At 40.0% G+C, this 18,109-nt stretch overlaps 1 protein-coding gene across 1 annotated transcript in view; it reads left to right on the top strand.

Moving 5' to 3' along the window:
• Positions 1–18,109, top strand: part of LOC121863604 (DNA-directed RNA polymerases I and III subunit RPAC1-like) — an 85,806-nt gene that overhangs the window by 25,846 nt on the left and 41,851 nt on the right. Inside the window, exons 3-4 of the mRNA XM_042362332.1 lie at positions 1,464–1,596; positions 17,073–17,192. Of these exons, the coding sequence (XP_042218266.1) occupies positions 1,464–1,596; positions 17,073–17,192 (253 nt within the window). The remainder of the gene's footprint in view (positions 1–1,463; positions 1,597–17,072; positions 17,193–18,109) is intronic.

Raw genomic sequence — 18,109 nt, 5'->3', positions numbered from 1 at the left:
GCCCTTCTTAAGCAGCTTTTAATTTTAGCGTACGTTGAAATTGTGTTTACCGGTGTATTCTTATTTTCTTGCTTCTTATTTTCCAGAAATATGACAAGTTTTTATATAATACAATGTTACGGTACTTTTAATTTACAAGTATTCATTTTTAAAAATACAGAACACCAAACAAATACTAGTACGGATATTTGCGTGACTCTCCCGCCAAAAAAGACCAAACAGCTGGTACTCTCTCCCTCAGCCCTACCAAAAATAGCCCAACATCTTTCTTGTTTATTCTCTTCCAATTTCTCACTTTAACTGGTATTTTTTACTTCATATTGCCTACATCAGATAAACTACAGTAATTGAGGTTAGATATTGTTATAAATTTGATTACCGGGTCCTGGCAGGTACCGTTAGAACCACCTGACCCTACCAACAGTGTTGCAAGTCAGACAGCATTTTTTTTTTTTTACATTTTTGGTGTCTCCATTTGTTAATTTTTTTTCTGTGGGTTTTGCACAATAGTATACTGTTTTACCTACAGTATTGTAAAACGATTTGGGAAAAGAAATACTCGGTAACTTAAAATTTTAAAAGGAAAATTTTGAAACTGGCAACTGTGTGTAGATGACCTGACTCACATCATATTGATGTTTCAAATTTAATTAACAAAAATTTATGTATCTATAAATACACTTTTAAAAATGAATACTTTATGTTTTACATACTCCTGTGCATACCATACCATGCATTTGGCTACTTTGGGCTTGCTATGATGACGCAAGAGATCTGCCCTGGCAACTGTACCGACACTCACAGCGGGTGGTGCGTTGGTTCATCGTTTCCATTGTTTACTGGTAGTTACTGGTAAATATTTTTCAACCTAACGAAACTATTACCCGTATAGAGGTCGACCCCCAACTTTTTGCCCAAAAATTTGGTCTTAAGAACTCGTGCTATACACGGGTATATACGGTAATTCAATAAAAAAGACATTCAGTGATAAACAATAATGAATCTTTTGTACATAAGAGATTATACGTCGTTGCTCAGATAACTGTTTAGTTCGCCATTGTCAGCTCTTATTTATTTATTTTTTTAGTTCCAATAGAATACGTTAAAATTGCTGAATTTGAGAAGTTGTTTAACCTTTCATATGTCTTCATGACGCAGAGAAAGTGGTGCTAGTGCTTCCAGGCTTAAGCACAAGTCACTATCTATCCAGGAAAAGGGTGAATTTCCATGGTCCGGCACCGGTCAGGTCCCGAGGTTGCTGGACTAGAGAGGTACAACCTGTATTATCATCTTGCAAGTTGACAAATAAAAATTATACAATAGATAGTTGTTTTCATATTTTTAATAACATTTGAATTACTGTACCCTGTATCCTTAATTTTTGTCCCAAGTGCAAAATTGAGCTGTTTGAAAAGAGGAAAAATAGTTGAATTATGAAATAAAATTATTTTTAATATTTACAGGTTGCAACAATAGCAATAGAGAAGGTGGACATATTCAACAACACCAGCATCGTCCAAGATGAAGTGTTAGCTCACAGACTTGGCCTTGTTCCTCTCAAGGTTGATCCACGATACTTCGAGTTTCAAAACAAAGGTCAGCTTGCCACACTTAACAGAGGTTCATCTGTCATAATAAATGACATTTTCTTAATGTCCAGTACTGTACTTCTATTATGGTTTAAGTCTCTTACTGCCACACTTACAATGCTCCTCATGCTGTCAATACACTAAACCCAAAATGGCACCACTTAACTCTACTGTGTGCAAAAAATTATGATTGAACTTTAAAATTTAACTTTTATAAATGTTAATACTGTATACAGGTTGTTCCTCTCTAGTCCGGCAACCTCGGGACCTGACCGGTGCCGGACCATGGAAATTCACCCTTTTCCTGGATAGATAGTGACTTGTGCTTATGCTTGGAAGCACTAGCACCACTTTCTCTGCATCATGGTCTCTTTGAAGACATATTGAAGGGTTAAATGTATAGTAGCTTCTCAAATTTCGCGAGTTTTTAATTCTTAACGTATTTTATTGGAACAAAAAAAAATAAATAAATACAAATTTTGACGGCGGAAACTTGAATTTCGACGGGTTTGAACGGCCCGCCAACGTGCAGACGACGTGCATAATCGTGTAAACAGCGTCATTTCTCTTACGTACAAAAGATTCATTTTTGTTTATTACTGAATGTCTTTTTTATTGAATTAATGTTTATGTGTGCAAAATCAGCAATACAATTCATTAATAGTACGTAGAATATTAGAACACACGAGGAAATGACACAGCATTGTTTTCGTTGATTACAAAACCAGTGACTGACTGGTTTTACATATAAAACTGAAGAAAATATGACCTTGGCTGTAGCTGTAGTAAAGTCAATATGGTTGTTTTAAGTAACGTTATTTAATGTTAATAAATGGAACAATAGAAGTAGGTAACGATAATGGTAAAGAAAAAAAGAGAGATCGCGTATGTAAGTGCACACACGTGAAAACATATCATCATTACTTTACATAAGAATATGAAAGCAACACTTATTTACTGTTCATATATAGTTTAATTAATGTTTCTGAATTTGTTTTTATTGAATTAATGTACGTGTGTGCTAAATTAACAATACAATTTTTTAATAATACGTGGAATATTAGAGGAGACGAGACGGCTGCCGGCATTGTTTATGTTAAAGCTTACGAAACCAGTGCTGATTGGTACTACATATAAAACTGAAGAATATAAGACCCTGATTTTAGCTGTAGTAAAATTAATGTAAAAAAATTAATATGGTTGTTTGAAGTACCTGTAATGTTATTTAATGTTAATAAATGGAACAATATAAGTAGCTAACCATTAATGGTAAAATAAAAAGTGAGACTGCTCGTATGTAAGTGCGCACATGTGAAAACATATGTCATTACTCTACATAAGAATATGAAAGCAACACTTATCTACTGCTCATATATATTGAAGGGTTAAATGTTGTACTCTGTATAGACAAGCAGAGAGAGAGAGAGCAGCCGAACTGCCGGATGTAAACAAACCTTAATTTCCCGCGGCTTTTTTTTTTTTTTTTAGATTAGCCCACCGGGCATAGGTCACTGACCCACATTGGGGCCTGAGGGTAAAATTTTAGTACTCCTGTAATAATAATAATAATTCAGATAAGTAAAAAAAAAAAAAAAAAGCTGCCTATCTACCTATTGGACAAACTAAAATCGTTCCGGACCACGGGAGTTTCCGGACCACAGAATGCCGGACTAGAGAGGTACAACCTGTACACACTAAATCTAATGAAAACACATTAAAAGATACCTGTAGTACAATATAGTAAACATGTAGGGGATACCTTAAAAAATCATAGGATCAAATATTCCCTCCTGCCACATATTGATTGGGCATCAGCGGTAATCCAACCATGGGGAAAAACCTGAAAATTGGTACAAATGGTCCGGACCTTGTGGTAATAAAAAGTTTTGGGCTCTAAAAAGCAAAGGTTTTAAGGTCTAGTCAATCAGTGTATCAAAGTCAGATGCTAAAAACAACCCTTAACGACTCCCTGGAGGTCTAGAAGGCTGGTTTTGGTGTCAAAATGATAATTGTAATAAAGCAGAGCCACACTCTTAAGGCACATGCAGCCCACCAGGTCACCTAGGCATACACACAGAATCATAAGGTTAATCACATGACCGCTAGGTCTGTTTGCTCTTAGAAGGGGATTAGGCATAAATTGTTATGTGTGACCTATCATATGAATCATCACAACAAGACATATGTAATTATAGTGTTGCTTATGACCTAAAATGAACAATGACCTTGAGTGATGACCAAACTCGGGGTAAAAATTTTTTGTGTTTTTGTTGCCAAAAACACTATGTGGGGGACAAATAAAAACACAGTGTAGTTTCGGTTTATGCGGTCAATTAAACCCATTGAGGTCCGCATAAAACGAGAAACGTTTAAACGAAATAACAGAACATATGGGATTAATTGAAATAGAGACTGGCCCGACCGCCAGACTACCCTTTTTCCGACACAATACATAAGTTGTAGTAAAATTAACAGCTTAATTTTATGATGGTATGCACACACAATTAATATTTAAGATTAATATTTAAGAGAAATATCAATAATATTAGGTTTTTTAACACTTACGTTAGTAGAAGAGATGGCTGGGTACACGGGGATGGGGGGTTGGTTCCGAGGCAGAGGGCAGATTATTGGCCCTCACCTGTATCAATTGTATCAATATCCACCACAGAGGCTTGCAGGGCCTCTTTGTCAAACCCCTCAAAGTCCATATCCTCACTATCACTGACTTGGGCTGGCTGTGGTGGGTGGCGGGTGAAGAACTTAGTAATGTTTTGTTGACTGGGCGACCTTGTGCGCACCCTGCCCGCGCCGCTTCCCGCGTAAATAATGGAATGTACCGCTTAACTAATAATTGCCGGTCTGGCCAGGTGCCGCGTAAATGACCAATCGCGTAAACCAAATTCGCGTAAATCGAGAGTATACTGTATGTTTGTAGTGTTTTTATTGAACTTGAACATTCACAAATGATGCATGTTCCTGTCGAATCAACTCTTGATCCTGTACATGAAATAGTAATGCTGCCATAACCAACCAGGTTTGTGTCACAACTTAGTGACATCATACAGCAATCACTGAAAATTATTAGTTTATAACACATTTCATGACATATTTTATGGAAAACATTTGCCTCAAACACAAGAGGTAGCACTTGTCATTCTTGAGGAATTTGTCCTCATTTATTGCAGGAGCAAAAACAGACACGAGTGCACGGGAGTGCAGACTTCCTGCAGGTGCAGGAGCTACTTACATGGTCTTTTACAGCTACACTGCTGAGGTGGTGCAAGAGGTAGCTGGGATATTCACCTGGGGCTCCATGAGGAGGTGTCTCAGTCCTTCCATCCATAATCTTCTGGAGATGACATCTACAGTAGAGGAGTGTCACTTCTGGCCTAAATGAAGGCTTAATAAAAGGCTTTGTTGGACTGGAGGAGTAGAGCATCTGCTGTTGGTGGGAGGCACTCCACTCTTTGAGACTCGAGGCAGACCAGTGCTTCCCGTAGTAGATTGACTTGTTCCAGGTCGGAGGTTTTATTATACAAGTGGCATATGAACCTCTGAAGCATTCATCCATTGCACTGATGGAGGAGAGACCGTCATTATTCTTCACCAAAGTTCTGCCATGTGTTCCAAGCCATGACAGTTCTTATCAGGATCCCTAAGCTTGGGATCGTGTGATGTGGCTCAACACAGCTTTTGTGATATCTATATTCAGGAATACAGGAACTCACGAGGAGTTCCTGGTTCATGTATTGACCTGGCCTGAAACAGACTCATGGGTGTCCCATGGAAAGCTTCTTTCGATGTATTGGACGTTGGGTTATGATCGATATTATCTATGGCACCCATCATAAAGACACATTTCTGTATATTAATTTGTCAAACCAACCCTCCTTTTGTGAATTGTTGGGACAAAAATGAGGCAACCTGTGCCTCATGGTGGATGATTCTTTTACTGAATTGTGAGTGACAGTATATGCCAAGGAAGGAAGTCACTGGGAGAGTGTGAGGTTTACCCATATTAGATGTAGTAGCATGTTCTGAAACAGTGTTAAAAACCATCAGCTGTCCAGTTGTCATTGCTGGCTGGCTGGATTCTGCCTTTAAAGGTACTTCAGAAATCATTGGAAGGAAGTATTTTAGTGCTGGAAGAATGGCCTTCTTCTGGCATCCATGCTCAAACTCACCACTAGGGAAGAATGCCTGTAACTTTTACAAGGATCCAAGAATCATTTTCTGCAGTGTCCATATTTGTTGATATCATGGTGTTGGGGAACACAAAGATCACATTCTTTCCATTAGTCTCCTCTTTCAAGCCAGGAAAATGACCAGTGTCTCAGTCAGTAGTGCCCTCAGTTCTCTGAGCTTGAAAGACATATTTCCTTCACCAACTTCTTTGCTGATTTCACCATAGAGCTCCTCAAGAGCCTGAAACCAAGCCTCTCTACCTTGATCTTTACTACATAATCAGTTGTTAAAGGTTCTAAGATAATGAAAATGATAAAAAGCATCAGCTGCCATAAGATCGCTCCAGGTGACAGTCTGGCCATGATATCAAGGTACTGGAGGATCTGAATTTCCATCTTAATTCTTGGCATATTAATCTACACCACGAAGATGCCGGAAAACCAGCTTTTTAATGTGGAACAGATTGTATGAGTATGGAAACACAGAAGAAGGCAGAGCATTCCACAGTTTGGCACTTTTAGGAAAGAAGGATGTACTATAACGGGTTATTCTAGTGTGACCGATGTCCACAGAGAAACGGTGGGCACCGCAGGCAAGACGAATGTTACGAGCCCACGGCCTTGCCGGCAGTACACAGGATGCCAAATCCACCGAACATTGCCCGTTAAAGTACCTGTAAAAGAGAGAGAGTGAAGCAACATTGCGGCGAAAAGAAAGGGTAGAAAGATTATCAACTAAAGGAGGAGAGTTAATAAGACGAAATGCCTTTGATTCCACCCTATTTAACACTTGGACAGAAGAAGAGCCACCCCAGATATGAGAGCAGTACTCCAAGTTAGGACGAATGAATCCCTTATAAACTTGTAGCGACTGCTCAGGAGTGAAGTAGCTACGGCATCTGTACAGCTTTCCCAGCTTTCGGGAGGCAGCTTTAACAATTTTGTGGATGTGTGGCTTCCATGACAAATTAGAGGAAATGGTGAGGCCTAGCATATCTATTTTAGAATTTGCCAGAATGATGCGTCCTGAAATGTGATTGGTGGGTGATCATCTAATTTGGAAAGTGTAATTGCTAAATACTGAGTTTTATTACTATTGAATTTAACCAAGTTTCTACCTCCCCATTCGGAGATGCTGCACAGATCCGCATTGATAAATGTAATGATATCAGCTCTAGAAACAGATCTAGTTTGGGAGTTAGGAGGAAGGGGAAAATGTGAAGAAGAGTGAAGAGTAGAATCATCAGCGTAAGAATAGATAGAATTAGTTGTAGTGTGAAGTAAATCATTGATAAAAAGAAGGAAGAGAGTAGGTGAAAGAACAGAACCCTGTAGGACACCACTATGGGTAGAGAAAGAGCGAGAGATCGATCCCTCGACAACAAATGCCATGGATCAGTTTTCAAGGAAGCTAGAGATTAGAGAACAAAGTGGGGGAGAGAAACCACAAGAGGGAAGTTTAGAAAGCAAAGACTTGTGCCATACCCTGTCAAATACTTTGGAGATGTCGAGGGCCACGACGAAAGTTTCCCCATAATCCCTAAGAGAGGATGACCAAAGATGGGTGCAGTAGGAGAGCAGATCACCAGTAGATCTCGCCTGACGAAAGCCTTACTGGTGATCCAACAAAATGAGAGTGGAGTTCAAGGTGTATGCACTGATGAAAAAGGCATGACGTGAGTGATTCAGTGGGACTCGAAGCGTCATGGGGTGCTCGTTGATCCCAATAGGCATTTCAGTTAGCCTGTGTAGGATGCGTTGGCCGATGGCAAAGCCAACTCCGTAAATGCAGTTTCTCTCTGCAGAAGGCTTACCCTTTCAGAAGAAGGTATAGCCAGACCCCGTTGTGTGAGTTGACCCTCATCTGGGAGCCGAGACTCACTAATGGCTGCTATGTATTGTTGATGTTATACCTAGCCACCTCTTTTGCCAGCGACCATAAAAGGTTGTATTGTTTGTTTTTGCTTGATTCTCTGATTTTGATTGTGTTTTCGACCATATAAGGATGACCTTACTGGGTGCGGTTGCCCAGTCAGGTTGGGTTTTTAGGCAGGCTATGTTTAGGGCACCTTTTCTAACCCCTTCCCCATGTGGGTTGAGCAGAGTGGCTCCTTGAAAGGGCTGCTCAGTCACACAGACAGGACTGGCTTGCACTGCTGCCTAGATCCTAGTGCATAAACTAAAATCTTATCTGTGCCTCCCAGGTGCAAAGTTGTGACTAGAGACTCCCAGCAGTCATCTATGCTTGTCACCAGTGCCATAGGACAGGGTTTTGATGATGATGAGAGGTATGATGAGCTGGATGATGGCTGTGCGTGAGTTGATTTATGTGGTGAGGCAGGAGCGCAGCCTGCAACCACACATCTTGGCTCTCCCTTTTCCTGATCCAGTGGTGCAAGCATTGCATTGATTGGGGAGAGGGAGAGTCGCAATGTACTGCTGATAGCCCAGTTTGTTGGATTTTGCCTTAGTAGCCTGTCCATCAGGCATTGCCCTCATCCGCTGGTGTAGTCGTTGGGTTTCCATGGTGGTCACCTCTTCTGCCTAATCCGCCTTTGGGGTCTTGTTGGAGCTCTGTAAGCATGTCTGCCTGATGGGGGGCCCCACTGCAGATTTTTCGTTTGAGGTTTACTCTGTAGCCTTATACCTACCAATGTTAATCCGCAAGGTAGCGGAGGAGTGGTTGGTAGGCGCCGGGACATGTCCACATGCCAGTGGGCCTATGCACCGTCCCTCTGGGGCCCACTACTACTCCGAGATCCCCTGCTGATTTAGCCTGGGCCCACGAGGCACCCAGTTACTGTGTGTTGCCACAAGGAGGCACAGGAGGAGTCTTGATGGTGAGGAGGCTGTGTACTGGCAGGGGAAGACTTATGCAAGTTACTTCCCTGTTCGTCATGAGGACTAGCCAGCGGTGGCAACTGAAAGCGAGAGGGAGCAAGCAGTGCTTGCACCTTAACACTAACATCATGCCGCCACACTAGACACATTTCACCACCCTGTGTGTGCCCCACACACACACACACACACACACACACACACACACACATCAACTACCATCTGTTACACAATACTTTAAACATATTTTATTCCATGTAATTATTTTTTGTTTTACTACAGTATTACCCGCCTAACGCGGTTTCATACGCGTTTTATCATATACGCGGTGCCTCGCCAGAGCTGAACTTTCACTTAACACGGATTTTTTCCACATATACGCGGTGAGTGTCCGGCTCGAGACGCTATTTTTAGATTTGCCCCACCCGCCACCCTGCCTGACTGCCTGTTTTAGCTCATAAAATTCATACAAATTACCCGGCCAGAATATAATTTACATTGCTGGAATTCTTATAATTTGGTGATCATTTTGAATATAAACATCATATATTTTGCATTAAACATACAATTTTTAGATAAAATTTTTTCTCTAGGTAACTATGTTATCTTTTGTGCAAAATATATGACATTTATATTCAAAATATTCCTGGTCTTACAAGGAATCCAGCAATGTCAATTATATTATCCTAACTTTAGTTTGAGGTATTATTTATTAAAATTTAGTGGTTATCCCACACATCTCCTTGGGACGGTTGGTGGGGGGTGGGGGGGAGGGAGGGACCGACCGACCATCTGTTACCCGTGAAGAATTATTTTTTTTTTTATTAACTGAAGATATTTGTTTTAGCTCATAAAATTCATACAAATTACCCGGTCAGAATATAATTTACATTGCTGGAATTCTTATAATTTGGTGATCATTTTGAATATAAACATCATATATTTTGCATTAAACATACAATTTTTAGATAAAAATTTTTCTCTAGGTAACTATGTTATCTTTTGTGCAAAATATATGACATTTATATTCAAAATATTCCTGGTCTTACAAGGAATCCAGCAATGTCAATTGTATTATCCTAACTTTAGTTTGAGGTATTATTTATTAAAATTTAGTGGTTTTCCCCCAAGCAGTGTAGTGTGAGAGGGGGAGGGAGTTGAGTCCATTATTTGAATGGACATTAACTTGGCGACTGTATTTCTCTATTTCTCTTAAGTATTAATTGTGTGCATGTACCATCATAAAATTAAGATGTTATTTTTACTACAACATAGGTATGTGCCTTCAAAAAGTGGAGTTTGGGGGTCGGGCCGGTTTCTATTGGAATTAATCCCATATGTTCTGTTGTTCACTTAACGCGGATTTCACTTAACGCGGGACCCTCTTGGTTCAATTGACCGCGTTAAGTGGGGTACAACTGTATTTACATTTATTATAAGGTTTTGCCATGTTTTATTGTGGGTATATTACTTTGTTTTATATAGATTTTTATGATGAAAATTAGGGAATTTAGGTGACAGCACCCCACACTTCAATTTGTAATGCAGTTGTTAAGTTAGACCTGTGTGAGTATTTTTGATCCTTAGCACCGGTTGAGGGAGCACTCACTCTGTTGGGTGCAGGTATCATTCTGTCTTGGTTACCAAGGAACTCGTCTCGTCTTAACCTAATGTGTATATTTATGGGAAAAATACTGTACGTTAAAATTTTTATTATTTTTCTTTAATAATCAGAGGTTTAAAGACCTTACCTTAAGCATTAACATTTTATTAATGTAAAATATTTCATTTGTAAGTAATAAAATTCCTATTTCAAAATCCATTCCAGGAGGTTGCTCGTTAACTGAAACCATTGTTTCAATGGGTTTTTGGGTACAGTCAGTTCTGCTATAACGCGATAGTTGTGTTCTTGTAAAACATCGTGTTATAGAAATTCGCGCAATAGAAATAACAGGGCTTATGGAGAAAATAGGGTTAGGTGCAGATTACTCGAAATAAACAAAAATTTAGTTGTTAGCCTAACACAAAGGATAGCACAGATTAAGTAAATGTTACATTCATATCTAATAATGAAATCATACAGTAAATGTAACACTTTACCTTGAAAAAATATGAATATAACTTGATGGGGGAGAAGGGTGATTTTGAGGTTGATAACATCGAGCTTCTCTTCAAGTGTTATAGCCTTTCTTTTACGATCATCACCAGGAATGCGATCACCAGAACGCTTCTTGGCGATATTCTTCTTTACCATATTCACAGTTAATACCACAAAATTGGAGAAATAGTAAGCAAAAATCGCGTTACAGCAAACAAGCGTTCGCGTTTTACAAATATTGTTCCTCTATTCATAAATTGCGTTAGAGCCAATTTGCATTGTCAAAACACGCGTTACAGCAGAACTCACTGTAATTGGTTCCAGCTCACCGAAAATTGCCTAAATTCAACAAAAAAGGTAGAAAAGTACACTTACTTTGAGGTGTGTATGTAGAAGGCTCCTGGATGATGATTCTGATGTGAATTTGAAGTGGGAGGTGTAGGAGGAGAAGGGAGATGAGAAGGAAGTGGAGGTGGAGGAGAAGCATTTTACTGCTTCTTGGAAGGTGAGTCACCTTCCATGAAAATGTCAGGAACCTCTGGACTGACAGATTCTCCACCATGAACATCCTCTCTCCTTCTTGAAGTGGAAGGCTGAGGGCTAGCATCATCCTCTCTCCTTCTTGAAGTGGAAGGCTGAGGGATAGCATCTTGTTCCCTCTGCCATTTACTAAAGAAAGTGTCAATTGTGGTCTGTGGGGCATCTCTCCTTCTCATCATTAACTTATGTTTAAAGAAAATTTTTCCACATCTGGGTGCCTTGAAGCCAGTTTTCTGAACTTCTCCCAGTTGTTAATAACATCTTTCAACTCTGAAGTTGACAAGTGGTCATCACTTTTCTTTTCCTCCTCACCATTGCTGCAAGTCTTCAGGAGTAAGTTCCTCCTCATGAGACATCACAAGCTCTTCGACATCATCCTCATCCACTTCAAGGCCCAATGACTGACCAATGGACACAATCTCCTGGTCCAACTCTGTGTCATCCTCAAATCCCTCAAAATCATGGACTACTGATGGCCACAGTGCTTTCCATGAAGAATTGAGGGATCTAGTGGAGACTTCTTGCCATGATGACACAATCAATTTTACAGCCTCCAGGATGTTGAATTGTGTCTTCCAGAACTGTTTCAGTGTTAGTTCAGGATCATTGGAAGTTGCCTGATGACACCTTCTAAACATTTCTTCATGTACGACTTCTTGAAGTTGCTGATCACATTCTGGTCCATTAACTGAATGATTGATGTAGTGTTGGGAGGCAAAAACAACACTTTCACAAAGTCAAATTGATACTCCAAAGTTCTGGCAAGTTCAGGGTCATGCCCAGGGGCATTATCCATGAGGAGAAGAGCCTTTAAAGGGAGTTTATTGGTGGTTAGGTAGTTTTTCACAGAAGGGCAAAACACCTCAACAGCCCATTCATTAAAGAGCTGTCTTGTCACCCATGCCTTACGGTTGGACTTCCAATAAACTCCAAGCTTTCCTCTTACCACTTTTTGTTGTTTGAACACCCTGGGGTTCTCAGAGTGGTAGACAAGCATAGGCTTCAGTCGGAAATCCCCTGAAACTTTGGCACCAAGCAATGGAGTGAGACAGTCTTCCATGGGTTTATGCCCAGGTTAAGAGGCTTCATCTCTGGTGATGAATGTTCTTTTGGGTATCTTTTTCCAAAACAGCCCAGTTTCGTCCACATTGAACACTTGCAGTGGAAGATAATTTTTTTCATCCATCAGTTCTTTAAATTCCACTAAAAACTTTGGTGCCCCTTCCTTATCAGCACAAGCAGCCTCCCCATGCCGAACTACACTAAATATGTCACTTCTTTTCTTAAATTTTTTGAACCAGCCTTTGCTGGCCCTAAAATCTTCAAATTCTGTGCCTGAAGAACCAGGTTGATCTGTCTTTAAGTGTTCATAAATCTCCCTGGCTCTTTCACAAATGAATTCAGTAGAAACTGAATCACCTTTCATCTGTTTTTCCCTAATCCAGATGAGAAGTAACCTCTCTGTTTCTGCAATTAGGGTTCTACTTTTAAACACTCTGGTAGATTTGTCTCTCACTTTCCCTTCTTTAAATTTTTCTTTCTGTCCAAGAATTGTCGACATGCCATATTCTTTGCATAGCGCATTTGTTCTAGTGCCTTCTTCATGTTTTTTTATAATTTCCTGCTTAGTTTGGATTGAAATTGCTTTTCTTGATCTCTGAGGCCCCATGCTGGATTCAAACAATCTCAACACATGATATTTTAAGTTTAAACTTGTTGTAAATAAAGAATATTTTCTTTAAAATAACACTGCACTACGCTATATATTATCAATATGTAAAATAAATTTAAAAATGATCCAATAATTTGCTTGGAAACACAGAAAAAACCGTTTAGTTGAAGAGAGTCTCAAGCAAGATGTTACCTCCACTGAAAAGACAGAGAGACTAACGCCTGTTTGGTGTGTTGACAGGCTGGATGATGCGCATAAAACTAGTTTCCTTACCTTCAAATATGTTCAATAATTGTTAAAATGACTAAAAAATTTAATATAAAACTTTCAAAATTATTGATAGTACAAACTTCGTGATATTTACTAAAATAGTAAGGAATTTAAGCCCTAGAACCGATTACTGTATTGGCGGACTAATACGACAGCTAATGTGCAAGCGAAAACATGTTGAGGTCGGCTCGTAAGAAACTCATTAATTTGAGGGATTGCTCGTTAACTGAAGGTAAGAATCTTATGGAAGGTAACTCGCTAACCGAAATCTCGTTAACCGAGGCGCTCGTTAACCGAGGGACCACTGTATCTGGTACAGTGATCCTCGGTTAACGAGCGCCTCGGTTAACGAGATATCGGTTAACGAATTACCTCCCATAAGATTCTTAACTTCGGTTAACAAGCAATCCCTCGGTTAACGAGTTTCTTACGAGCCGACCTCAACATGTTTTCGCTTGCACTTGGCGGTCAACCAGCTGTCTTATTAGTCCGCCAATACAGTAATCGGTTCTAGGGCTTTAATTCCTTACTATTTTAGTAAATATCAAGAAGTTTATACTATTCAATAATTTTAAAAGTTTAATATTAAATTTTTTAGTCATTTTAACAATTATTGAACATAATTGAAGATAAAGTCACTAGTTTTATGAGTGCCATCCTGCCTTTTAACACACCAAACAGGCGTTAGTCTCTCTCTGTTTTCAGTGGAGGTAACATCTTGCTTTAGACTCTCTTCAACTAAACGCTTTTTTTCTATGTTTCCAAGCAAATTATTGGTAATTTTTAAATTTATTTTACATATTGACAATATATAGCGCAGTGCAGTGTTATTTTAAAGAAAATATTCTTTTTTTTACAACAAGTTTAAACTTTAAAAATCACGTGTTGACATTGTTTGAATCCAGCATGGAGCCTAAGAGATCAAGAAAAGTGATTTCAATCAAAATCAAGCAGGAAAATATAAAACAACATGAAGAAGGCACTAGAACAAATGCGCTATGCAAAGATTATGGCATGTCGACATCAACTGTGTCGACAATTCTTGCACAGAGAGTCTAATTTAAAGAAGTGAAAGTGAGACAAATCTACCAGTGTTTAAAAGTAGATCCCTAATTGCAGAAACTGAGAGGTTACTTCTCATCTGGATTAGGGAAAAACAGATGAAAGGTGATTCAGTTTCTACTGAATTCATTTGTGAAAGAGCCAGGGAGATTTACGAACACTTAAAGGCAGATCAACCTGGTTCTTTAGGCACAGAATTTGAAGATTTTCGGGCCAGCAAAGGCTGGTTCGAAAATTTTAAGAAAAGAAGTGATATTTTCAGTGTTGTTAGTCATGGTGAGGCTGCTAATGCTGATAAGGAAGGGGCACCAAAGTTTTTAGTGGAATTTAAAGAACTGATCGATGAAAAAAATTATCTTCCACAGCAAGTGTTCAATGTGGACGAAACTGGGCTGTTCTGGAAAAAGATGCCCAAAAGAACATTCATCACCAGAGATGAAGCCTCTTAACCTGGGCATAAACCCATGGAAGACCGTCTCACTCCATTGCTTGGTGCCAATGCTTCAGGGGATTTCCGACAAGCCTATGCTTGTCTATAACTCTGAAAACCCCAGGGTGTTCAAGCAACAGAAAGTGGTAAGAACAAAGCTTGGAGTTTATTGGAAGTCCAACCGTAAGGCATGGGTGACAAGACAGCTCTTTAATGAATGGGCTGTTGATGTGTTTTGCCCTTCTGTCAAGAGCTACCTAACCACCAATAAACTCCCTTTAAAGGCTCTTCTCCTCATGGATAATGCTCCTGGTCATGACCCTGAACTTGCCAGAACTTTGGAGTATCAATTTGACTTTGTGAAAGTGTTATTTTTACCTCCCAACACTACATCACTCATACAGCCAATGGACCAGAATGTGATCAGCAACTTCAAGAAGTTGTACATGAAGAAAATGTTTAGAAGGTGTCATCAGGCAACTTCCAATGATCCTGAACTAACACTGAAACAGTTCTGGAAGACACAATTCAACATCCTGGAGGCTGTAAATTTGATTGTGTCATCATGGCAGGAAGTCTCCACCTAGATCCCTCAATTCTTCATGGAAAGCACTGTGGCCACCAGTAGTCCATGATTTTGAGGGATTTGAGGAAGAAACAGAGTTGGCCCAGGAGATTGTGTCCATTGGTCAGTCATTGGGCCTTGAAGTGGAAGAGGATGATGTGGAAGAGCTTGTGATGTCTCATGAGGAGGAACTTACTCCTGATGACTTGCAGCAACTGGATGAGATGTTAGAGGCTGACAATGGTGAGGATGAAAAGGAAAGTGATGACCGTATGTCAACTAAAGAGTTGAAAGATGTGATTTACCACTGGGAGAAGTTCAGGGAACTGGCTTCAAAGCACCGAGATGTGGAAAAAGCTGAACTTAGTTTGTGTTTTGTTGAGGACTCAATGGTCTCCTTCTTTAAACATAAGTTAATGGTGAGAAGGAGAGATGCCCCACAGACCACAATTGACACTTTCTTCAGTAAAAGGCAGAGGGAACAAGATGCTATCCCTCAGCTGTCCACTGCAAGAAGTAGAGAGGATGATGCTAGCTCTCAGCCTTCCACTTCAAGAAGGAGAGAGGATGTTCATGGTGGAGAAAATGGAAGTCCAGAGGTTCCTGACATTTTCATGGAATGTGACTCACCTTCCAAGAAGCAGTAAAATGCTTCTCCTCCACCTCCACTTCCTTCTCTTCTCCCTTCTCCTCCTCCACCTCCCACTTCAAATTCACATCATCATCATCATCCAGGAGCCTTCTACATACACACCTCAAGGTAAGTGTCAATTTTTAACATTTTTGTTGAATTTAGGCAATTTTCGGTGAGCTGGAACCAATTACCCCAAAACCAATTGAAACAATGGTTTCGGTTAATGAGATTTTCGGTTAACGAGCAACCTGCTGGAACGGATTGTGCTCGTTAACCGAGGGATCACTGTGTTTTGAACTCTTTATTACCCCCTTTAGTTTTTGGAAATGAAACTTTATTGTATTGTATTTGCAACTCCTCATGGCCAGTTTAAAAGATCCACCAAGGTTTTGGAACTACCTTGTAGATCAGTGGTTCTCAGCCTTTTTGTGGCTACAACCCTAAATTTCCCAACAATACTGTGTCGTGACCCTCAGGCATATAATATATTATATAGCTTAAATGTTAAGCAACAATTTATTTGACTTTATTATAAGTACTATATTGTCTGAGGGCCCCTCGTGACCCTATTGAGAACACCCCAAAAACCATGATTTGGGTCGCGACCCGAGGTTGGGAACCGCTGTAATGTAGACGGTGCCCCTGTGATCCAGCTAAGTGGTTCTGCTTGTGCCCGCACCAAGTCTTTGTCTGTGGGTGTGTCACTGAAGATGGCGCTCATTCTCCACCTCCTTCACATACCCAAATCTCCTTTGTTTTTATAGACTGTACGCGCCACAAGTGTATACACCAGCTCTGCAGGAATTAACCTGGTTGTTGCTCAACAACTTTCATTTTGGCCACAGAGAGAGTTTGATATTACAGTCATATCTTAGTTAGCCGGAATCCCTCAAACCCGGAACTATTAGATAGCCGGGCACATTTTCCAGAACAATTTTCTGTCACCCGGAAAATTCCGGGGAAGAAGAATTTTTTTCCAGCCACGAGAGAGTCGTCTCGTTACCCGGAAGTCTCTCATTCCCGGAAGCGCTCTGCAACGATTGTTCCGGCTAACGGGGATATCACCGTATTTAGTAAGATTGTATGAACACTTTGTTATACACTTACTGAGACTAAGCTAATTTCTGTATTTATAATTACCCAGTAACAAAAATTTCTGAATATTTACATGAAATTTATTGTTCCAGAGGAGACAGAGTGGGGAGCTCAAGATTCTGTTCAGTACAAGCTTAATGTACAATGCACTAAGAACCCCCATGCTCTTGGTGATGAGACTGACCCAGATACTTTATACTTAAATAGAAAAGGTAAGAACTTACAGATAAACATTGTATTACCTGTCATCATTTCCCATGTGTTTTCAGTCTTACTAGTTTTATCCACTGTTCTGCAGGCTGGCCACAACTGAGAAAAATTATTGATATTTTCTTTATTTGCTGTCATTAATTGAGGCGTCTAGCCTAGGAGGGACGAACTCGCCGGTCACCCAAAAATCTGTTTTCTATGATTTCGGAATTTTCCAGGCTTCCAACTGTGATGACAGGAAGTGGCGAGTTCGTCTCTCCTACGCTAGATGCCTCAATTACTCACTCTTTTATGCTATGCATGTCTACCATTCATTTGGCTAGTGTTTGCCTCTTGAGAGTTAAACTCGACAACGTGTGACAGGCCTCATGTGGAAAAGTCTGAATTTCCAGTACAGTAGACTCGCAACTTATGCTCATTTTTCTTACGCGGTTTCAACTATACGTGGATTACCCCGGGGGTTAGGTTATAATTCCAATTTCAAGCTCAAAATTTTTAAATTATTCATAATCGCGTCAAACGCTAGCCCACCAAAGCTCCACCCCAGCCATCCCACCTCTCTTTCTTCAATTGCCACGTGGGTATTGTTGGAGTAACACCTGCCGCTCGTGTGTGTGTGTCAATTAGTACGCTTAAACCTCTCTCTTACTCGCTCATAATGCCCAAACTATAACATGTTTATATTCAAGTTAATCACTTGTATTACATTACAGTAGTGATTTTGAGTTATAGTGTACAGTCGGCCCTTAACATACATGGGGCTTATGTAGCAGAGATAGCTGTGGATGTTAAAAATCCACGTATATGTGCTGCCCCCCCAAAAAACCCTGGCCCCCCCATGTCCTTATTTACCGTATATACCTGTGTGTAGTTCGAGCTTTTAAGATCAAATTATTTGGCAAAAAATTGGGGGTCGACC

This window comes from Homarus americanus, unplaced genomic scaffold, assembly GCF_018991925.1.
Source record: "Homarus americanus isolate GMGI-L3 unplaced genomic scaffold, GMGI_Hamer_2.0 scaffold41366, whole genome shotgun sequence".
Lineage (NCBI taxonomy): Eukaryota > Metazoa > Arthropoda > Malacostraca > Decapoda > Nephropidae > Homarus > Homarus americanus.
The sequence above is the reverse complement of the archived record's forward strand: the minus strand, read 5'-3'. Positions and strand labels throughout refer to the sequence as shown.